The sequence below is a fragment of the Marmota marmota genome, unplaced genomic scaffold (genome assembly GCF_001458135.2).
Source record: "Marmota marmota marmota unplaced genomic scaffold, marMar, whole genome shotgun sequence".
NCBI classification, from domain to species: Eukaryota; Metazoa; Chordata; class Mammalia; order Rodentia; family Sciuridae; genus Marmota; species Marmota marmota.
Genome location: NW_026005887.1, coordinates 218900 through 244363, shown reverse-complemented (window position 1 = coordinate 244363; position 25464 = coordinate 218900). Strand labels below are relative to the sequence as shown.

The following is a 25464-nucleotide window of genomic DNA, read 5'->3' as shown; positions in this document are numbered from 1 at the left end:
TATGACATACTAAAGGCTGGGTAATGGTTTCCCAGTGAATGATGGATGGATAATCATTAGGGCTGAAAAAGTGGGAATGAATGAGGAAAAGAGGTGGGAGAAACCCTTAAACAAAGGAGAAGCTCCTTCTCTTTATCTGATTGAAGCTTGCAATCACTCAGCAAGGGCTGAGTGGCTTGGTAGGGCTGTGATTGGCAGAGATATTTAAATAAGGCCTCCTTAAAATTGCTACTCTCCACCCCACCCCCTCTCTCCTTTAAATTTTGTTTCAGTCATTACCCAGGGACCGGATACAGAGATTCCTATGGGGAGTTTTAATGGGTCGATTCAATTTCAACTGGATGACGCCACTTAGCCAAGCATTAAGAGCTACAGCTCCGGGAAAGCAAACGACACAGAGAGTGGGGGAGAGAGAAATTATAACAAGGAGCAATAAATCCCTTCCCATCCTCCTCTACAACCCATTCACAAGACCTCCAGAAATCATCTACATTCACAAAACAGTCTGCTAGCTGAGCTGAACACAGTGCTACTTCATCCCCCACCCCTCCCCCTGCAGATTATATACCAACACACCATGAACTATATAAATAATCACATGCTAGCGGTGTCTATTGCTCTGTTGAGATATCCTATGCCTACAACTGCAGTTTCTGCTGCTTCAGTTCATCTGACAGATTGGAGGGGAACAAGGCGGAGGTGGAGGCGGGGGCAAAAGAGAAGTGGGGGGAGGAGGTTAAGAAGAAGGAAGGGGAGGAGGGAAGGGGGAGGGGAAGAGGAGGGGAAGGAAAATACTGGAGGAGGAGGGGGTAAAGAAACAGGAGGAGGAGGAGAAGGGGGAGGAGAAAGAGGCGGAGGAGGAGGGGGAGGAGGAGAAAAAGGAGAAGGAGGAGGAGAAAGAAGAGGAGGAGGAGAAAGAGGAGGAGGAGGTGAACAACTTACCCTGCTGAGCTTTCTTTGGGGAATACGTGCATCGAGATTTAGATCAGCATGTAAAATCTCTACAAAGTATCTGCCACTACAGGTCTGAGTCTCACTCCTAACTCGGTTTTAATTTTTATTTTTTTCCTTTCTCTGTTTTTTCTGCTGTGTCGGAAAGACCAAGACAGAACTATCTCTGTTTCTGGCTTCACTGCCAGTAAAGGAGTTTTCATTCAGACTTTCCGAAGAGAGGTGGAGAAACCTAAAGACTCAGGAGAGGACTCGGTCCTTTGAGCCAAATGGAGCATTAGTTATTCTGCTTTTCTCAGCATGGATAAACCCTTTTTTCAAGGTAAGATACAGAGATTAGCTCTTAAAGACTTCATAATTCTTTCTATGCAATGCACAGATTGCCATTCATTCCAGCCATCCTGTACTGTGTGTGTGTGTGTGTGTGTGTGTGTGTGTGTCTGTGGTGTGTGTGTGTGCGCGCGCGCGCGCGCAAGCGCGCGTGTCTGTGTGTGTGTGGTGTGTGCGCGCGCGCAAGCGCGTGGGTAAAATAAAACGAAAACCTTTTAAATGAAATTTAAATGAATCAGCTTTTATAGAAAATTATCTGTATTGGAAATTTATAAATCAAAACAAGACTTCAAAATGATCCCATTTTTAGCCAAATGTCAATTTAATATCCAGCCTGTTCACCTTTAAATGCATTTTGGTGCTTACCTAAGCCCCTCATAGCACAGCCTAACCACCCAAGCTGAGGTCGTAGGAAGAGCCCTTGCTGAGGCCAGTCTGGCTGCCCAGCAGGCATCCTGTCAGCGTGGGGCTAGTCTGCTATTGGCTCACAAGTCTGAGCTGTGCATCGTTCAGATTTCATCACATCACCTTGCCCTGGGTAGAAATGGCGCAAGCTGACACGGCATAACCCCCCCACTTACATTGAGTCAAGAGAAATGCTTTAGAAATCTCTGGATCTATGCCTGTGTATGTGTGCACGTGTCTCTGTGTGACATATGAAAATTTGTTCAAAGTGAGAACCTGTGAGCATGTCTAGTTAGCCAATAGACATTTAATAGGACCCAAGGCAATGGTTTACAGCATCCACTCTCTTCCACACATCTAATTATAATTATCACTAACTCTAATGCAGCAAAGCAAGTTGAATGAACAGAAAACAGACCTTGAACTCTTAAACTGAAAATCTATTTTGAAGTGCAAACTGTTGTTGCTTTTCTGGGTGTATTAAAACGTTGCTGTAACATAATGTGCTATTACATTAATTTGGATATACCAGGTGTTAAATCATATTCCTAACAAGGCAGTTACATACATAAATACAAATAAGGCAAAGGTTGGCAGTTTATCCATAATAAAGTATCCCACTTGTTCTCTTGGACTCTAAACAAACATATACTAAGACTTTATTGTAATAGTATATTTTGTTTCTTTATGTTAGGTCTCTTTTGCTATGAAACAGTCTAGATAATGATCTGAGTGACTTGGATTTGGAGGTGTTTATTCAGAGTTGAGGAGTTGAATAGTGAGGAAGTAAAGTATCTAAAGAAAGGATCATGAAAGACCTTTCAGACTGAGATATGCATCCAACAAACCCAGCACAAAATTTAGAGCACTGGAACAAGAAAGGAAAACATTTCTTTCATACCCTTTCATCTTGACGAAACTGAGGCCTGGAACAGAGGTCACTTGCCTACAGTCACATAGTAAAGATAGCATTAGGACTAGAACTTAGGTTTCTTGTGTCTTATAAAATGATTTGAGGCTTAAAGAGAAGATTCCAGCTTCTTAAATGAATAACTAGCTTATCATTTTCCTCAGGATTAGAAGAATGTGAATTCATTTGACATAACAATGTTCCCTGTATCATTCATCACTAAAACAGCTTTAATAATGCAAGGTATTAAAACTTCAAGACTCCTTGGTTTGAAATAAACTGCTATAAGTCTTAATGAAACTATTAAATTAATGAATAGGACTAGGGTAGCAAAGTGACAAGTTAAGAGTTAAATGTGGTGAGAACCTGGCAATTCCAGCAAGATGTATGCGGTAGGAGGGAGGCCCAGTCAGTGGCAGAGGGGTTAGTAATGTAAACTATATACAACTTGGTATTTGTAAGGGGGATGTGCTTTGATACAGATGCAAATGCTTTTGCACAGACAGAGATTTTTAGAGAGCAGACTTTGGAACAGCATAACTAGGAAAACATATAAAGCCATAGCAGAAATTCTCCCTATGTTTGCTTTCAGTTATTCTGAGAACGAGTGTATAAAAGAGCAGAGTACAGAAAAAAAAAATCAACACACCCCAGAGCCGTTATACAGTAAGGTAAAAAGCAGCATTGAACCCACAAGAGTGGGAGAAAACAGGAGCCAGGCCCTCCTTTTTCTCTTCCTCCCTCTTCATTGAAATGAACATTGAGTCATATTGTATCAGAAAGGATTTATCATAGAAATCAGAACTGGCTTAAGGTGTTAATATAGAAGAGCTTTAAATAGGAAAGTTTTCAACTTTAGTTTCAACATGGCAGACGTTAGGTTCCATGGAGAAAATACTTTTTATTTACATTAACAAAGATTAGCATTTCTTGAATGGATTTAGCTTTCTAGTCCCTAAATTGGCATAAGAAAAGAAATCACTATTTAGGTTGAACATAGCAAATTTCAGGGCTACAGGAAAAACTGTTGAGAAAGCTATGAGCACCTGGCCAGAGAGACTGAGATGGGAGTGGGATTACAATGCATCATTCATTACTGCAGAGGTAGTACGTGACAAAAATCACTAGATCCCATCAATCTGCAGCCAAAACTTGTAATCACTTTGACTCCTATTTAGTAATATGGGATATGTAATTCTCTCTCTGATTTAATATAATATGGAATTGACTAACAGCACAGTTTCTTAACTGTTGCTGCTCACAATGAATGGCTGTTTAATGAGTGAATTTCTGAATCATAAACATGCATGCAGTCGTAGTTTTTCATCTAGTCTGTGTGCTGCAGCAGTCTCTTGCCATTCATTTCTCAATATTTTTTTCCATCTTACCTTTGGCTATAGTATGTATCTAATTCAATTCATTCCTGTTAGATCAGATTCAGCAGATCTAGAATTGCAAAGAATTTATTGACATCCAATCCTTTTTTAAAAAATCCTACTCAACATCCTCTTTTTACCAGGCCCTACTGCACACTGTATTGCAGATCTTTTGCACTGGATCTCAGAGTCCATTCTAATAAATCTAATCTGTCAGTCCCCTTACCTGAAAGCAAGACAGTACCTCATCATCCCAGACTGATGCCCACAACTTTCTTTAATAATCAAACCAATCCTCTTAACTCCATAGTCTTGCAGAAGTCTAATATCTATACTCTAGGATACCATTTTAACCTAAACACTATCTACCCTTCTGTTCCTCAGACAGAATCCCCTTTGAACATGGTTCTCATTATTGGTTCTGAGTCATTTGTATTATGACCTAGATTCTTCCAAGCTTAGCTTTCAACCTTCTGGACATGTCTCTAGTGACATCCCTGAAATCCCATATTTGGAATATCACAATATCTCCTGTAATTTTGAGACCTTATATACCTTCCTTTGAATCTTTGCTTCTTGAAATTTCCAATATGTGTTCAGTCTAGCTTCCTTTGATAAATCAATGAGTCTAAACTGCATTCAGCATGTATGTTACTGAGCTTTTAGTGTAAAGGACTTGAAGGATGCCACACATTCTTTAGCTGATGAATGGGACATAAACCCATTTCTTACAGTTTTCCAAAAGAGTTATAGTCTTATGCTCCTATGTCCACATATACCCTACAAGTATATGTAAATGTGTATATATATACTGAAAAGTGTGTCCTTGTTTATTTGGTTGTCCAAATTAAAATGTTCTATTCCTTTCCAATGCTAAGTCAATGAATCTATAAAGATATAGCAAAGGTAGGGGTAGGAGGTTGCAGGGGTCTTTGAGTGTATGTAAATCAGGGGGACATATATTTTTGCTTTGTAATTGCCCAAATATACAAGGACACATTGTCCAACATACCCTCAAGGACTTGAAGATGTAAAAGGTATGAATGAAAGGAATTATTTTATCAAATTGCCTCACATGATGGGGTAGGATCCTAGGAGATCAGCTAGTTTACCCCTATGATTACATAGATTGTGAAGCAGGGGCCCAAAGAAAACAAGTGATTTGACAAAGGCAACATAGACATTTGAGTCTTAGAGTTTCCATAGTGTTTATCTACATTCTTTTGTATTGTGTTTATTTAACACCAAAGCAACTAGCTCTAAGTAAAATTTTTGTGAGACTAGTTCTTTGATGTGATGGGCCAAAAAGTTATTTTTAATCAATTTGAATTGTCTTTTCAAAAAATTAATACATGAAAATCCAGTTAATCAGGTTTGCATGAGGATATAGCCTCGAAAGTCACCTAAGTCTGGTCATTATTAGCAACTGACTCCTTTATGAACCACACCATTATTTTTTTTGTTCCTGAGCTTTAGGCCCATTTCATTGTCATGTTTGCTTGCTTACAGAAACCTAAGTAGGCACAATCCTCTCTCTCTTGTTCGTTTCTATTACTCATCCAAACTCTCCATCCCATATAGTGGTATGAGTAATCAATCTATTTTGAGGAAGCCTGAAATCTAATGGATTTCAAATATATACTTTATTCATGCTAGTGTTTCTTAAGTCCTGATGTTTCCATGTTGTCTTCTTGGATTGGCGTTTAGGTGTCCTTGTTTATTTCTTTTAGGCTGTTCAGTCAACTAGGTGGTATGATATAGCAGTCTTTCTCTTTTTTTTCTCTCTCTCTCCTTTTTCTTTTCTTTTCTCCTTCTCCTTGTCCTTGTCCTTGACCTTGTCCTTCTCCTTCTCCTTCTCCTTCTTTTTCTTCGCAGTGGTGGGAATGGAACTCAGGATCTCATGTATGCTAGGCAAGTGCTTTACTTTCGAGCTATACCCCCAGTCCCTGTCTCCTATTTGTTCAATACTCTCCTCATGCTTATCATTATTAGTTCTAAGCTTCATAAAAATCCTTTAAGAGAATGACTATATAACTGTTTGTGATACTATGAAGATATAAGCATATGTTTTCTAGATATTCAACTTGTATTAAACATTATGTAAGAACATTGATGATCTTTTAGAAATCCAGTTTTTGGTATAAGGTAGAAAAAAGCAGTCCAAGCAGAATATGCTTGGGAAATGCCAACAAAATGGAGTCAACTCAAGGTTGTGATAGTCACAACTACAGGTGATATTTGAAATCATTCAAGGCTTGCTTCTACAGTTCTCCCACCCCTTGTTATTCCCATCTATATGAAAATGTTTCATTATGGATCTGCTGTGCCATTTAAAAAGAATTGCCTCCTCAGTAAGTTAAAGCAGTCTGTAAGGTAATGAGAAGGTGTTTTTCCTATTAGTCTACTGACAGCATAATTCCTGCCCTTGTGTCTCTGTCATAGTTCTACCATTATTGCATCTTGCTTGCTTGCCTATATTCATCAAATCAATCAGTGTCCTTTCTCATCTGTTTATTTCTACTTGTCATAAAATGCACTAAAAGGAGAATTTTAATTGGATACATACACATATAGGCAACTTCCCATGGGAGATTTTGGATGCTTTTTCTTTTGCTTCAGAATTGCTTTAGGAAGTAGACTTTGCATTTAACATTTTGTTCCATTATTATTAGAATTCTGATGCTCAGGGCTCATATTTCTGTTAGCAAACTCCTGAATGAGCTAGCTGCTCCTGTGAACTTAGTCATATAATGAAATACAAAAATAATCAATGATACAATATTTGCTCCCAAACCACTTTATAGGCTGAATGGGATGACTAGATTTGTCTGTAAAGAAGTAGATGTTGTTGATTACACAATAAAGGTATATGTAGCATGCCTATCATTAAGTGATTGAACATAGTATTGGTGATAAGGCCTGACCTTTGTTGGTTCCCTACAGAAATACATGCCTGTGTGTTCTCATTTACTGTTTCTATTCCTTCTCTCCTAGGATTTTCTGATGTACCCTGAGGTCCATGTAACTACAAGGGCTCCTCTTTATCACCATAAGTGCCACTCTGACCCAAAACCACTCAGAGCTCAAAAAATCAAGGCAAAATGGATGCCACAGTGATAGATGATTTCCAACAAATTCTGCCTATTGAACAGCTGCGCTCTACTCATGCTAGCAATGATTATGTGGAACGGCCTCCAGCCCCCTGTAAACAGGCCCTCTCCAGTCCTTCCCTTATCGTGCAAACGCACAAATCTGATTGGTCCCTGGCTACCATGCCTACTGCTCTACCCCGCAGTCTCAGCCAGTGCCATCAATTGCAGCCCTTGCCTCAACATCTGAGCCAATCTAGCATTGCCAGCTCGATGTCCCACAGCACCACTGCCTCTGATCAAAGGCTCTTGGCCAGCATTACGCCCTCACCTTCAGGCCAGTCCATCATCCGAACCCAGCCTGGAGCAGGGGCCTACCCAAAGGCGGATGGTGCTCTGAAGGGAGGAGCTGAGCAATCTATAGGGCATCATAGTGAGCACCTCTTCATCTGCGAGGAGTGTGGGCGCTGCAAGTGTGTCCCCTGTACAGCTGCTCGCCCTCTTCCCTCCTGCTGGCTGTGCAACCAGCGTTGCCTTTGCTCTGCTGAGAGCCTCCTTGATTATGGCACTTGCCTGTGCTGTGTCAAGGGCCTCTTCTACCACTGCTCCACTGATGATGAAGACAACTGCGCTGATGAACCCTGCTCCTGTGGGCCTAGTTCTTGCTTCGTCCGCTGGGCAGCCATGAGCCTCATCTCCCTCTTCCTACCCTGCCTGTGCTGCTACCTGCCTACCCGTGGATGCCTCCATCTGTGCCAGCAGGGCTATGATAATCTTCGGAGACCAGGCTGCCGCTGTAAGAGGCACACCAACACTGTGTGCAGAAAAATCTCTTCTGGTAGTGCACCTTTCCCCAAGGCCCAGGAAAAGTCTGTATGACCTTCTCACAATATGGATCCAGAGCTTTCTCCTTCTATCTCCCATCAGTAAAGCATAGGCCTCATCTTTGGAGAGGAGAAGGAGTAATAAACTAGCCAAAGTTAGGGCTTCACCTCTTTTGTTCCTGCAGCATCAGGGGAATGGCAAAGTACATCCTGGTGCAGGATGCCTTGTTCTTTTCACAGTATCAGTCTCACTGCTCTTCAGCCTTTTTACACCCTGCCAACTCAGCCCTTGTGGCTGTCATGGCAAATTCAGGTGATTCACAGGCATGAGGTTTGGACCACTGAGGACTGACAGAGCCAGCAACGTGGAGGTTTAGGGGCTCCCCAATGTAATGCCTCTCGATGCAGGCTCTGATTGTCACTCTGCTTTCCACAGTGCCTTTGGAAGCTTTCTTCTAAGATGGTTTTCACAAGTACATGTGGAACAGTGTTCAACCTTCCAGGGAATATGACCCCATCTCCCTATTTACTGCCCTTCTCTATTCCTCTCTATCTCCCTGTCTCCTCTTTTTTCCCTTTTCCTTTCTCCTTCATTCTCAGCCTCTTTGCTTTTATTTTACTCCTTTCTCCTCCCCTTTTCCCTCTTTCAAACTAATCCTTTCTTTGCCTGTATTTTCGCCATATTTAATCTACATCTCTCTGTCTCTGCCTATTCCTCCTTTCTCTTTCTAACATGTCCAAAAGTGCTGTTTTTCCATAGGTGTTTCCTTAGACGCCAAACTTTGCTATGCTATACTATTTACTAATTTTTATTAAGGGACATGGATTACTGTAATGAACTGATCACTAGCAATAGTCTGTATCCCAATGTGTGTGCACTCACAACCATACTCACCTGTTTGTGAGCATATTAGGTTATCTTACATTTCCAGATTTAATTAATTGGAGTTTTTCTCCCTTTCCCAGTAATCAACTTATAGTGCTGACAGATACCATTAGCATGCTGAGTAGGATAGTAAATCAGGATGCTCATAACTTTGTATGTCTGACCCAAGTGCCAAAGGCAGACGTGCTTTATAGCTAAATGAACAAAGCAAAGGATATTACAGAGGTATTTCTCTCTTAGAAGCTAACTGCCCTGAGACTGCATGGCTCAGGCCTTAATAATGGACATAAAAAGTCATAAAACTTTAGAGCTGGAAGGAATCTTAACTGTTAATGTAGTTCAATGCCCTTATTTTACAGATGGGAAAACTGAGGCCTGGAAATAGGAAGGGACTTGCCCAAGGCCACACACTGAACTGATAGCCAAATTAGGACTGGAATATTGGCCTTTTGACTTCTAGTTCAATATTTTCTCCCCTGCACCACAAATGAGTCATGTGATTTTTTCCTAGGACTAACAATGACAGAAAGCCATTCCCTTCCAATTACTTTTCAGGAACCATGCCAAGTTAGTATGGTGGTCTTTCTGCAGTGCATAGTGAGTAGTTAATTAACTATCAAGTGTTGAGGCTTCCCCCAGTGGACATCACCTTTGGCTCTGTCACCTTGTAGAAACTCAAGTGTGGAAAAGAAAAAGCTTAAAGAAGCCCTAACCAAGCTGTATCTTCGCCATTGCATCTACTCTTTGCTGTACACACTGTGCTCGCTCCTGGCTTTGTCTGCAATGGCAGCTGTCTGAGAACCTAGATTTCAGCAACTGAAAAACTGAGATGAAAGATGTATAATGCAGAGAAGTGACTTACAGAGAGCCTGTGCTATGAACCCCTTTCAATGGGAAAAGGATGCAGTGATGCTGGCAGGCTCCTAAAGACTACTGCTGAAAGACACAAGAATTAGTTTCCCTCTGTAAGTGAATCCAAAATTCATCAAGGTATTCAGAGATTGAGGGCACTTGCTTGAAATCAAGGTGCTCCAACTTCGTTTAAGACTTCCAGACTCTAACTTTATATATCATCTCTTTTAAAGTGTGCATGGATGTGTTTTGCAGGGTGGAGAGGTGAGAAGTGTATAGTCATACACAGGAAAGGAGGAGACATCCATGTCCCTTTGTTGGACATATACTACAGAAATATGTGCCACTTAGTCCGTATTAGTTCAGAATTGTTCTGAAGCATAATGACATTTGGATTGCACACTGTCCTACACGTTCACTTACACCTCCTCTTCTAGAATTGCTTTGCTCTATTTTTGTATATATGAATATGTTATGATGATTATTAATAATGTTAATGATACTGCTGCAAATGGTGCCATATATAAGATTAGGCTTCTTGAAACATTTATAAATCTAAACCAATATCTATAACCCCTTTGTTTGCTTTTTAGATTCTTTTGATTTTAAGTGACATTTTTGTCTTACAAGTCTGCCTGATTGTACTTCAAACTTATCTACCCCTAAAAGCTGTGCCCAGTTCTCTGGGCCAAGCTGGATGGAGATGAGTAGCAACACACTTCTTTCTGCTTCTGCTTGAAATTTGCTTAGAGCTCAGATATCTAAGATGTTTCTGACACTAGTGCATTGTTCTGGAGCTAAAGTTATTCTATGGATGTTTGCTTATCAGTTTCAGGGCCCAAAATAACACAAGTCTCTTCTTGATAGCTCCTTGATATCCCAACCCTGCAGTCCTTACTCAGGCAAATTGTGCACTGCCAGAGGGGCCCTGGGCTCTGCCATATACCCAGAAAAGCCCTTCTCAGTGTATTTCTAAATGGCCTTACACTTGGTGGAAGAAACTGAAGGGTTACTCAAATGCAGTTGCAGTCTTCAATCTGCTGCTGAGTCAGGGCTTTCACTTGTGTCCAAGTTGGCCTGATATGGACTGCATCTGATTTACGTATAGATGGGTCCTGTTGGGGTATGCGCATGGACGTATGAGTGAGTGTGCATATGTATCCCTTCTGTGATTATATATATATATATATATATATATATACACATACATACATACATATATATATATATACACACACATATATGTAAATATATATTCACACATCTCTATATATTTTAATGTATTGCACATGTATATTTAAAATATATACAAAAGAACTATAAATCCTGCAGAGTGTCTCTGTTTTCATTATTTTTCTACTTTGTGTCATGCACTGTATAAACAGGAATATTTAGAAGGTGTTTCCTGCTTGGCATTTTTTTGCAACTAAGTCATCTGTTACCTCCTAAACCCTACTGCTTTCCACATATAGGTCCCTGGATACATTTCATGTGGCAATAGCCAAGAGTTTTCCTTTGGTTCCAGCCCATCACAATAGCCATAATATACCGAACACTTAGTGCTTACTGTGTGTTAAGCACTACTTTTAGCATATTACCTAAATTATTGCATTCAATCCTCACAATAACTCTACACATAGGCACTATTCCATTCACTACTTTTCTGATGACAAACTGAAGCACAGAGAGGTTAAGTGACTTGCCTAAGGCAACAACCATAAGTGGTAGAGGTAAGATTTGAGCCTAGGCTGTCTGATTCCAAAGTCTATGCTCCATAGTCATGTGTAGAAATCTGGAACACAGCTGAAGCCATGCTGAAGTAACAAACTTCAAATGGTGAATAATCCTTTCCCTAACTCTACCTGCAGCCTGGGAGTTGGAATAAATGTGTTCCTATGTTAGGAATTAAGCAACAGCTACAGACATATATTAGTTGCTTTGCTTCTCAAGATGGTGGCATTACAAACTTCTTAGAGTGAAATTACTTCTTTATTCCAGAGTTCCTTATTTTCAGATGTGTTAGCTAGGTTTCTTAGAAAATAGAGCTTGACACAAAAGCTTATGTGCAAAGCAGGAGTGAGGAAAAGAGTAGTGAGTTAAGGAAGGAAGGAGAGCAAACATCAAAGTAGAATGTCACTGAATTGGCTACAGTCTGTTTCATAGCAAGCCAACTTCTCCAATCTCTTATGAGAGGGCAGATGAAACTACTACATCTCTGATTGTTGCATCTTTAATCATATTCTTCTAAAGTGAGTTAGAGACAACCCACCATCTTTAAAGTCCATAGGGTTATTTTGTGGTGATAGAAATGTTCTCTGACTTGCTTTGAAGGAGTTTTTCCTACATGAAAATTAATTCCCTAGTTCAATTAAAGAAGTCATAAAGTCTCATTAGTCTTCTTCATAGGAAAGGTAGTTTATCTTATTGAACTCTTCAAATAACATACACATGAGTGTACATATGTTAATTTAGGCTCAATTGTCATAATAGTGGGGAAGCTGGTCAAAAATTCAGGAAAAATTAGTTAAACAAGTATTTTGAAGCATTAAAATAAAGAAATCAATTGATTGACCAGGAAGTTAGTCATCTTTGCATCACTATAACAAAATATCCGAGATGATAAAACTTAAAATGAGGAAAGATATTTTGGATTACAGTTTCAGAGGTTTCAGTCCATAGTCAGTTGGCTTATTGCTTTCGGGCCAATTGCAAGGCACTGTGTCATAGTAGGAGAAGGTTACTTTCTTTATGGTGACCAGAAAACAAAGAGAGGAAAGGCCCAGGCTCCCCAAATCCCTTTTATGGGCTTACCCCAGTGACCTAACTTCTTCCCAATAGGCCCCACCTCTTAAAGATTCCAGGGCTGGGTATGTAGCTCAGTGGTGAAGCTTTGGGTAGCATTCACAAGGCCCTAGGTTTGATCCCCAGCAGTACACACACACAAGGTTTCACCATCTCCCAGGAGTCCAATAGTACCACAGCCTAGCAACCAAGCCTTTAATGCATGGGCCTTTGGGGACATTTTTCCAAACCTTAGCAAATGGCTTTTAAAAATATTTCAGCAAATAATTATGACATCATAGACACATTCTGAGAGTTATACTTCCTTTTATTCTTATACAAAATACTTCCTTGTGTCCTATAGACCATTCTTACATAAAGTCAAAGAATTTAGTTGATAGAAATATGCCATCAATATGTTTTCATATTTGTGGTTAAGGTCATATAAATACTGAATGCATTTCACTGATATAATTCATGGTTTTTTTAGAGAGAGAGAGAGAGAATTTTTAAATACTTATTATTTTAGTTTTCGGTGGACACAACATCTTTGTTTGTATGTGGTGTTGAGGATCGAACCCGGGCCACACGCATGCCAGGCGAGCGCGCTACCACTTGATCTACATCCCCAGCCCTAATTCATGTTTTTTTATGCAGGAAAAGATAAGTGTAAGAGAATTCTGAAAATTTTGTGAGTAAATAATGAATAGGTTGCTTATTGCTAAAATGATATAGCAAAACTTTTCCAATGACATCCACTTTAGTAAACCCAATGGTTACTTCCAAGTCCTCATCATATCTGACACATTGGGAATATTTGACAGTGTTGTTCACTCTGTCCTACTAAAAGCACTTTCATAACTTTGACTTCAGAGTACTACATTCTGCTGATTTTCCTCTTACTTCACTGACGACTGCTCCTTCCCCATTCCTTTGCTGGATCCACTTATATCCCTCACCTTTTCTTATCCCATGGATTGGTTCCTGGACATCTGATATTTGAGTACCATTCATGTGATAACTCTCCAAATTATTTCTCCATCTTTGACTACTCCCTTGAGCTCCCCACTTATGCACTCAACTGTCAATTTCACTTCTCTACTCCAATATGTAGTAGAGATGTCAAACATAATGCAGTCAAATTAAGCTTCAGATCATTTCTACTTCAAATTTGAAATGTTATAGCCTTTTTTGTCTCCTTTAATTCTAATTCCAAATTTCTAGTTGCTCAGATAAAAAATTTTGCAGCAATTCACTAGACATTTTTTTAAATTTATGAATGTAATAAAAATTCTCAATCTTCTCTGAAGATTTAGACTGTGTCACATGTGGTCATTAGTATCACAGGTGGTTATTAGTATAACTTTTGAATTTGTGGCCTAAGGTTTGATAAAGTTTATAAGATTGAAATCCTTGATCCCTATATCCTAATCTAGGCCTGTATTCCTATCTTGACCCTAAACATTATCATAATATTACCAGTTGCTTTCACAGACCAGGATGCTTTATTTCTCTCAAAGGCCAGGAATGACACTGCTTTTTGTTAGGGATCTTGTTGTCATTATAATTGAAATTATATATGTCTGCTTCTAGATGTATTTTTTGGCTAGTTTCCTGGAAAAGAAGAGAATCCAAAAGTTATCATTCTTCAACTAATCAGGAAATGCTTTTGTGTATACCAGAAAATGGTCATGTCTCTGGTGGTAAAAGATAAGGATCTGGAAGCCCCCAAATACTTTAAAAACTGACTATCCATTTTATTGCATGTTATAAGGAAGAAAAACATACATGGTCACACGGGCAAGTACTCTAGCTTTATTAATATAGAGCTGTAACATAAGCCACCTGTATGTTTTCCTGCTGTGATGAAGTTGAGGTGAAGCGTATGTGAACCCTTAAGAGTCATTTTATACCCATGTCCTAAGGCTTAAATATATAGAATGATTTCCTTGGCCCTTTTCCACTGGGTTCATCTTTGAATTCTTTCCTTTAAAATCTTACCACTCTGATGACACTAAAATAAAAGAAGCCAAGGAACGGAACACTCATTGTTCTAATACCAGAGTTTAGTTGGCTTAAATAATTTAACTGTGAACTTTTTAAATGGTCCTCTTTCAATGGAGGTGAAAGCTTCTTCCAAGGAAAAAGCCCCAGGTCCATCTTAATGCATCAACCATATTGATGGTTGATGGAAGTAGTAGGAAATAATACTATCTTTGAATCCAGGCAGGAAAAAAAAGGTTAAGAAAATAAAACATGTGAAAAAAGCTCAGTTTGCTTCTTTCATCTAAAACATATTTTACTGATTCCTTAACTCAGTGGTACCCTTGAACTCTTTTTGTCCTTCATTTATGTCGGCACTCTTATTTTTCAAACTCCTACAGCATTCCAGCTGGAATGATTGTGTGTGTATGTGAGAGAGAAAGGGGAAGCGAGATGGAGAGAGAGAGGGAGGGAGATATGGAAACTTGAGCTCTCTCCTATCAAACTCCCTTCCAGGACATGCTTCATATTACTTAAATCTTATACTAAATGACAAGGTTTTTCTCCTTCAGTAAGAAATACCAGACTGGAACTGTGGTTTTCCCTAGATTGATTTCTTCTGAGTCAGTGTGGTGTTATGGAAATCACAGTATCCTGAGACCAATTAAATCAGAATCTTTGGATGTGGAGCTGAGGAATGTATTTTTTAAGGCTCCCAGGTGATTATAATATGCAAACAGATTTGAGAAAGCCCAATCAACTCATTCTATAAATGCAGATAGGCCCAGAGAGAGGAAGTGACTTATTCATAACCAAATGGTATGTTAGTGACTAAGGAGTATAAGAATCTAGGTCTGTGGACACCTAGATCAGAGTTCTTATCTTGATACTATGCTGCTTCTTTCTCTACCCCATGCTTTGTCTGGATTTCTGCTTTCCTTGTCTGTAAAATGAACATAATAAAGCCTAGAGTTTTTTTTTTAAATCATTGAAGCAGAAGCATGTTTTATTTTTCAATTGCAAGAAATATTATACTTGAAGGAATTAATAAGTAACATATATGTGAAGCTGAGTCTCTAACATATTAAGAGGGTTTATTATATATTGATAAGTTGTGGTTGTACATAGTTATTGAGTAATGATTTTTAACACAATGTGACATGATCAAAGCAAGCCACAAACTCAAATATGATATTTTCTGTCTGAAAACATTAGAGCTCCATCCTTCCAGTGACATTGAAATGTACAGTACTCAACTATCACCTATACTCACTATGATGTAGAACAGATGATCATTTAAGTGACATGTCTACTTGATAACATGTATCAGGATTGAATTACTGCTTCAGCTGTATGTGTCTTTAAACTGAATTTGGTCTCAGTGACAATTAAAATTTTAAGTTGAGGACAAGATCATATTTTTCTTTCCTTTGCTGGGATATGGATCAAGAGAAATATAAAAGCAATGGGATATCTGTATTACTGTTATCAGTTTAGGGTTGAATCCAGGATTTCTTTTTTTTTTCATTTTTTTTTAGTTTTTTTATTACCTATATTTCTTTTATTTATTTATTTCTTACATACATGACAATAGTGGAATGCATTACATTCATGATTATCCATTCACAGCAAAATTTTTCATAACTCTGTATATAAAGTATGTTCACACCAAATTATGCCATTATACATGAGCTCTCCTTTTTTTGCATTACAATTTTAATATACCACAATTTATCATATCGCTGTTTGTATATAAGGTCAGAATGCATTTTGATACATCATATATAAATGAAGTATAACTTCTCATTCTTCTTATTTTACATGATGTAGAATTATACCAGTCATGTAATCATATGCATATAGGCTCATGATGTTCATTCATTCTAATATTCTGCCTATTCCCATACCCCCTCCCCTCCCTTTACTCCCCCTGTATAACACAAAATACCTCTATTCTTCCCTAACCACACCCAACAATTATTGTATAAAATGAGCGGTGGGATAGCTGGGTCAAATGGTGGTTCTAGCCCAAGTTTTCTAAGGAATCTCCATACTGCTTTCCATATTTGCACCAATTTGCAGTCCCACCAAAAATGTATGACCTCCAATTTCCCCTACACCCTCACCAACATTTATTGTTGCTTCTGTTCTTGATAATTGTCATTCTGACTGGAGTGAGATGGAATCTTAGTTTTGATTTGTATTTCTCTAATTACTAGGAAAATGTTTAAATTTATATGTAACTCAAATGAATACAACTGACATAATCTAGAATAAAGTAGATACATGGATTATGCTGAGAGCAAAGACACTTTCAAGTCAGAACTGATCATTTGAAACAAAGTTATTTGTTGGCAAAATTTCCTTATTTTAGTATAGACTACATGCTATTTGATAAAAGATAGCAAAAGAGTTAATTTTTTTCAGTGCAATGTTAATTGGATAATTGAAGTTAATGATTCATTCTCTCTCTCTCTCTCTCTCTCTCTCTCACTCACTTCTGGGGAGATTGGTTCTAGGACCCTCAGATACCAAAATGGACTCTAAAGTCCTTTATATAAAATGGGGAAAGAACTGAGAAACTGATGTGACTCCATTTTTGAGAAACCAGCTTCTACCTCAAGGCCTGTCCTAAGGAAGGGGGCTTGACCCTAGTCCTTGGAAAAATCCACAGAGCACTCCTAAGCACATACCCACCCTGCTGAGTTGTTTGTCTGTAAATAACAGGAGAGATCTGTGGCGCCAGGTGTCCCTGACTCAGTTAGGCTACATGAGGACCCATAGCAGCCCCCTAATGACTTCCAATCAGCATGAGACAGGGAAAATACCCAGGATGCCAGATGACCCCCCCAGTAGTTTATGGTGGTTGATAACGTGTTGGGAAACCATGTAGTTTAGAATGTACACCCCTCGTGGTTCAAACCAATCAGTTCAAAGCAATCCTTCTCTTGTACTAACGAATCACCCCTACCCAACTTGTTCCAGCCAGTGAATGTGCTAATCAATGTTAAGAGTCATTGTTTGATTTTCCCGCGGTATGGAATGATTTGCTGTGTGATGTTGTGACGCATAGAGTATCCCCCCCCAAACCTATAAAATCTCACTAAACAAAGGACCAGGGGGCTGTGGATGTGGCTCAAGTGATAACGTGCTTGCCTGGCAGGCTCGGGGCTCTGGGTTCGATTCTCAGCACCACATAAAAATAAAATAAAGATGTTGTGTCCACCGAAAACTAAAAAATAAATATTAAAAAATTCTCTCTCTCTCTCTCTCTCTCTCTCTCTCTCTTAAAAAAAAAAAAAAAAAAAANTATTGTAGTGTTAGGCATAGTTGTTAATAGTAGGAGAAACTGAAATCTCATTCAAGAAGACTTCATGTAAACAGAATTGATACTAACACTGAGAAGAGAATAAATAAGAGGCTAGAGAATACCTGAAGCACAGAAACAACACTGAATTTATAATCAGAAGATATATATGATAGCATTCAAGGCAGTGTGAGATGGGAGGAGATTGGTAAAAGTCAGCCTTGATGAGTTTCATTCAGAGGACTATAACTGTCTCTACCCTATTCTAGGACACCTTTGGCAAGTTATTTAGTTTTTCTGGTTTTTTTTGTCCCTGGTTTTGAACTGAGGAACCAGGACTCTAAAGATTCTGTGATCTCATCTACTGAAATCTATTTTTTAGAATAAAAATGGCTATTTGAGTAGGGTCAAAATATATCCCAATTTACCCAGGACCATCTCAGTTAATAGTCATATCCCAGAATATTTATTAATAGTGCTCCTTCTACTCAGTAGAACTTATCTTGGCAGAACTAGCATATGATATATAATATTATATTTGTAAGTAACCTTGATAAAAGTCATATGTAAAACAAAGATCTAGATGTCTTCTCTGGCGATCCTCAACCACCATCAAAAATTGACTGTCAATTCTTTTATCATTCATCACCCTCCTCAAGGTCTGATTTTTCTTATTATCCAGGGTACCTTCCCTGGTCTATCACAACACCACCCAAGTATACTTGTCTGACAAAATCTGGACCTTACAGGGCTGGGGATATAGCTTAGTTGGTAGAGTGTTTGCTCTGCATGCACAAGGCCATGGGTTCAATCCCCACCACCACATACAAAAAAATCTGAACCTTAGTTAAATACTTATTCTTCATTTTCATCTGAACAGGTGAATATAACTGGAGAAAAACATGAATTTCAAGTATGCTCTTAGTACAACTAGCCATTTCTACTCTATTTCCTGTCTTCAGGTTATTTTCAAGTAAACTCTTCACAATGACTTTTTCATACTTCTCTCTTATCACAACTCCAAAACATCCAAATCCTCTATATCTCCACTCCTAGTCTATGACCTTGCCACATATCATGGAGACAAAAGAAGCATTTTACATTGAACGCCCTCCAACTAGGCTTTTGAACCACCTTTCCACCAAAATAGCTCCTGTCAACTTTACCAATGATTCTACTTTGATAAATACAATGGTCAGTTCTCAGTCTTCACCTTACTCAACTTATCAGCAGCATTTGTCTCAGTTGAGCATGTCCCATATCTCAATGTAATTTGTCCAAAAAAGCCTAGCACATCTACACCAATGCTTATAGCAGCTCAATTCACAATTGCAAAGTTATGGAACCAACCTAGATGCTCTTCAGTAGATAAATGGATAAAGAAAAGGTGGCAATAAAGAAAATGAAATTATGGCATTTGCCAGTAAATGGGTGGAACTTGAGACTATCATGCTAAGTGAAATAAACCAGTCCCAAACAACCAAAGGCTGAATGCTCTCTCTGATATGTGGATGCTAACACACAATAACAGGGAGTGAAGAATAAAAGTTCATTGGATTAGACAAAGAGGAATGAGGGGAAGGGAGGGGGAGTGGGAGTAGGAAAGACAGTAGAATGCATTGGACATAACTTCCCTATGTTCATATATGAATGTACCAATAATGAAACTCCACATCATGTACAACCACAAGAATGGGATCCTAATTAGAATCAGTTATACTCCATGTATGCATGATATGTCAAAATACACTCTACTCTCATGTATATCTAAAAAGAACAAAATTTTGAAAAAGAACCTCCCTGCCCCCCACCCCCAAAAAAAGCCCAGCAGAGCCTGAGACAAGGATTTGCATGTAGTTAGCTTATTTAGAAGATGTAGTTCAAGAAACAGGAAAATAAGGCTGAAAAAAGTAAACCAGGAAAAGAGAGAACATCAATCCAAGGGTATGTTATTGAATTGTTTACTACTATAGCAACTATAGATTATTTCCACTGAAGACTCTCTAAGGAGCCATGTGGCATGTGCCCAAGAATTTTCTACCAGACATAGAGAAGATGTTTATCAGATCTCATCTCCCACTGATCAAGGGTAATCCTAAAGGGTGCTGACTTACTGGTACTTGGAAATTGGTACATGGTCTAGAATTACTGAGCAGGCATATGTCTCACATGGTGGTAGCATAGAAAACCCATGACAAGAAAAAATAGTATGAGATGCATCAAGCTATACCCCATGTAGTGGCTCCAGCAATGACCTGATAATATTAAATGTGGACGAAGATAATGTTAAATGAAGTTTAAAGCATGTTCAACATACCTTCCTTATTGAAACACATTTTGTACTTGGCTTCCAGCACACTGTAATTTTTCTGGTTTTCTTCTTACCTCATTGGTCATTCATCCTCCAAATACTCTGATGATTCTTCTTCATTTCCCGGAACTCTAAATGTCTAAGGTTTTGGTTCTTACTCCTTTTCAGTATCTGCATTCACTCTTTTGGTGATCTTATTTAGTCTCTTGGATTTAAGCACCATTTATATACTCCCAACTCCCAACTTCATATCTTTATTCCAAATCTCTCCTCTGAATTCCACATTGCTTACTTAAAATCTCCACTTAAAATACTAATAAGAATATAAACCAGCTTATTTAAAAGAGAAATACCAATTTCTATACCCCACAGTTTCCACCCATCTCAATAAATAAGGATTCCATTCTTCCAATGACTCAAGCCAACTATTTGGAAGTATTATCAACTAATATCTTTTTCTCATATCAGTTGGCCAACAAATCCTGTCAGCTCTACCCTCAAAATACATCCAGAATTTGACAACTTCCCACTATCATCAGTACTGCTACTTGGTCTGATCTACTATTATCTCCTTCCTGGAAACTGCAGCATTTTCCCAATTCTACTCTTGACTCCTTCCTGTAAATATAATCCCTACAGAAAAATGAAAGTTCTAAAGATTAAGGCCAGATTTTATCATTATTTTTCATAAAATTTTCCAACAATCTTTCAGTTAACTTAGAACCAGATTCATCTTATTATGGCTATAAAGACCTACATACTCTTTCCTTGATATCTACATGGCCAGATTCTATTCTCTTGTACACTTCATTTTCCCCCTCACAAAACTTCTTACTGATTATATTATATATTATTGTCGAATGAATAAATGAATATTGTGCAATCTCGTTTAAAGTTAGCAAATATTGATTTAATGTTGCTTATGTATAAGACATTACTCTATGAACTGTACTATTTCACTCTGTTCCCTCCCAAAATTATTTTTTTTGCCCCTGTAACTTCTCTTTATTTAATTCCTTCACTTCCATGATTATATAAAACTCCAAGATTACATTGCTTTACCTTCATTACTATATAGTAGAGACTATTCATTTTCCCATATATTGCTTCATTTCATTACCAATGCAGCCTAGTCTCCAGAGTGATGAAGATTTGAATATCATCTACATAGAAAATGTTGGTTGAAATTGGAAGTGTGTGATCTCTTTCTATGTCTGTCTGGCAGAAAGTACAAACTGCAGAAAAACAGAACACCAGAATAATATTTTCTTTAATGTGATACCTATTATTATCAGAGTAAATATGAGTTTCACTGGCAAGAATTCCAATCATAAAACAAAGGTGGATTCACTAGGTCTTTTTACTGTAAAATATATATTCTAAAGAAATATATTTGGAAGCAACTACTATACAAACATAATAGATTCCAATTATTGAGTTCCTGCTATGCTCCACACATAAAATAATATTTAACTCTCATAACAACATAACTGCTCAAGCCATAGATTATGAATTACTTCTATCTTCTCATTCTCCTTCACCTTGAATTTACAATGAATTAAAAGCCCAAAAGTCCTGTCAACTCTATTTTCTTAAAAGTCTTTCTAATTGATTATCTTGTTTATGTCTCCACAATCATGATTTACAAACCAAAAGAGCTATTTAAAACGCCTGACTTCACCACTCTAACAGCTTCTTAGTTTCCTGATAAAACCTTTTTACCCACACTTCAATTTTCCTACAGATAGCAAAGAGATATTTGATTATGTCACAGTCTTGCTCTCCATTGCTCTTTGTAGCTCCCTGATTACTAAATCAAACTCCTTAACACTGTCTGGTACTTTTCTACCTCTCTCATATCTCATATGCTATCTTTCTCCTCTTATTGGTATACTGGCCCACTCTCATATCTTAAACATATCAAGTTTTATCCTACCTTGTTCATAATGGTCTATCAGATCAACCTTGCTTATACAGCTTCCTTTACTCATTCTTTAGATTTCTTAACCATCACTTTCTGAAGAAAATATTTGTTCTGATATTTTGAGACAATATTATGCCCTTCATTATACACTTCTATAGCACTCAATGCTTTCAACAAACTAATAATTATTTAATTATATGTTTATTCCTGTCTTCTAGTACTAAAATATGAACTTCATGAGGGGATGAAGAGTGAATAAGTTTTTAATTTTTGTTCCTTACTACCTGGCTTTTTGCATAAAACTATTTGGGGGAAACGCATATCAATTAACTACAGTGTATTCCACAAAGAAATAAATATGTTTCAGATTATTTCTCATTATACATAATTAGTGTCATTGCTCCTTACACTGTAACTTAGATGTATACTTCACCTTCTATTGCAATCCCATGATAAAATGTGCCTGAGCAAATTGTCTCAAAAATTTAAAATAGGTGTTATGTGCCACTTAAAGTCATGCATTATTCAGTCAATGCCCAAATCCTCAGAAGTACTTTTAATCCTTCCTTATTTCCTATTGTGATTTTTCAAATTCAGCTGGACTAGGAGGGGTGGATTCATCTTGGAAAATATACTCATTTGCATTACTTATCTGGACTTTCAAATAGGAGTTCCTTATAGTAGTGGTAATATTAGTAGTTATAATAGAAGAAGAAGAGGAGGAGGAGGAGGAGGAAGAAGAAGAAGAAGAAACATTTTCCCTTAGATAACAAAAGCAAGATCTAACTCTATGCTGTCTATAAGATAATAAGGACACAAATAAGTTAAAAGGAAATATGTTGAGCCAGGTGTGGTAGCACACACCTATAATCCTAGCAGATCAAGAGACTGTGGCAGGAGGATTGAGAGTTCAAAACCAGCCTCAGCAACTTAGCGAGGTCCTAAGCAAATTAGCAAGACCCTGTCTCTAAATAAAATGTATACAAAAAAGGAAATATATGGAAAGTGATATATCATTATAATACCAAAATAATTTGAAGAAGACCAGAGTAGCGATATTAATATCAAATAAAGAATTTTTATGAATAAGCAATAGTGTTAGGAATAAAGAGGTACATTTCATAATGATAAACAGATGAGTTCTCCTAGAAGACATAGCAATCCCAAATGCATATGCATCTAACAGGAATTGTATATGAAGTGAAAGCTGAAAGAAATGAAAAGTTAAATAGATAAAATATAATTATAGCTAAATATTTGAACACATCTTTCTCAGTAATTGATATGACAGAAAACAACATCAGTAAGAATATAAAAGATTTGATGAACTTGATCAAACAATATGAGTTAATTGGTATTTTTAAAAGTAACTTCATCCAACTACAACAAAATACACATTCTTTTCAAATGTACATGGAGCATTCATCAAAATAGATCATATTCTGAGTTATAAATAAAATCTTCACAAGTTTAAAAAGAGGAAAATCATACAAAGTATAGTACTAAATTAAGAATATATAGCTTTAAAACCCATAATATTCTGAAATTAATATTTATATCTAAAACATGGGTCAAAGAAAAATCACAAGTTAAGTCAAAAAATATTTGGAGATGAAATTGAAAACATGGTATATCAATTTGTTGGATAAAGAAAATGTGGTATATATACAGGATGGAGTTTTACTCAGTCATAAAGAGGAATGAAATTATGGCATTTTGCTGATAAATGGATGGAACTAGAGAATACCATTCTAAGTGAAATAAGCTGACTCAGAAAGTCAAGGCTTAAATGTTTTTTCTTCATATGTAGAAGTTAGACCAAATTAAGGGAAAGAAGGGTGGTGTGACGTCCATAAAAATAATGGGGACATCAGTGGAGCAGAGGAAAGCAATAAGGCAAGGGAGAGGGAAAGGAAAAGTGAGGAACTACAGAATGAAATTGACCAAATTATGCTATGCACATATATGAATATGGCACAGTGAATTCCACCTTGATGTATATCTCTAGAGCACCAATTGAGAAAAAATAAAATAAAATAAAAGGACTACCAGTAGCATAGAGGAAAGGAATCAGGAGAAGATGAGAAGGGGGGACAGGGGGCAAAGGAAGTACAAGGGACTATATTCCATGCATGTGTGATTGTGTCAACATGAATCTTTCTGTTATGTATAACTATAATGTACTACTAAAAATATAAAAAATGTTGGCTATAGTTAAAGCAGTGGTTAAGGGGAAATTTATGGCATTGAATGCTTATATTAGAATAGGAGGAAGAACTCGTACTGACAATCTGTTTCTACTTAAATAATTATAAATAGAAAACAAATTCAAAACAAAGTGTAGATGGAAGGAAAAAATAGAAGCAATGAATTTGAAAACATAAAAAGTAAAGAATATCAGTGAAATCAAGAACTAATTGGAAAGATGCATAAATCTTAACCAATCTAATAAAAAAAGAGAGAAGACACATATTATGAATATCAGGATTATTGGATCCTACATAGCTAAAAGAAGAATAAAGCACATGCTGTAAACAACTTTAGGCGAAGATATTTCAAAACAGTTGAAATTTACAACTTCCTTATGTTGAAATTTGTTTTCAACATAATAGAAAATAAAAATATGATTATATTTTACAAAGATACTGAATTCATAATTAAAAAATACTACAGGTACTAGGGATATAACTCAGTGGTAGAATGCTTGCCTAGTGTCCAAGAGGCCCTGGGTTTTTCCCCCCAACAGTGAAATAAATACACTACAATAAAATAAAATAAAAGTAAAACAGGGTCAGATGATTTCACTGGTGAATTCTATAAAATATTTGAGAAAAAAGTAGTTTCTATCTTACACAATTTTTTTCAGAATTTAGAGAAGGAAGGAACTCTTCTTAAGTTATTTTGAGGCCAGCTTTACTTTGATTTTAAAACCAGACTAAGATATTATAAGATGAGAAAACTATAGAGCAGCAGCCCTCATGAACAAAAATATAGAATGATTTAGCAAAATATTAGAAAATTGGATCCAGAAAAAAATGTATATATCCAATCAAGTGAAGATAATACAGCACAACCAAGTGAAGCTTATCATGAGAATGCAAAGTTTCATTAACATTTGAAAATAATTTATTGTGATTTACTATATCATCATAATAAAAGAGAAAAACATAAAATCACCCTAATGGATGTAGAAAAGGCACCTGAAAAAAAAGAATCTCATTGGTGAAAACAAAATTTTAGTAAATTAAAAATTGAGGGGAACCTCCTTAACCTGATAAAGTACATTTACAAAAATGTCCTGCTTTACGCTTAAGATGAGGAACAAGGCAAAGATGTCCACTTGCATCATTTCTATTTAACATTGTAATGGAAGTCCTAATCATTACAATAAGGTCAGTATTAGAAATAAAGCCATAAAGATTGGAAATTAAGAAACAAAACCATCTTTATTCACATGTGATTTTATTGTATGCATAGAAAATCCTAATGAATCTCAAAAAAATCTATTAAAAGAATAAGCAATCAAGGTCGTAAG

The 25464-nt window shown here is 37.2% G+C and overlaps 1 protein-coding gene across 1 annotated transcript; it reads left to right on the top strand.

The window, feature by feature from the left end:
- Positions 1–881: 881 nt before the first annotated feature.
- Positions 882–15969, top strand: Spry3 (sprouty RTK signaling antagonist 3). The gene is made up of 2 exons (XM_015507564.2): positions 882–1273; positions 6967–15969. Exon 2 carries the CDS (start codon positions 7074–7076, stop codon positions 7938–7940), a length of 867 nt encoding a protein of 288 aa, XP_015363050.1. The 5' UTR covers positions 882–1273; positions 6967–7073; the 3' UTR covers positions 7941–15969.
- The last annotated feature ends 9495 nt before the right edge of the window (positions 15970–25464 follow it).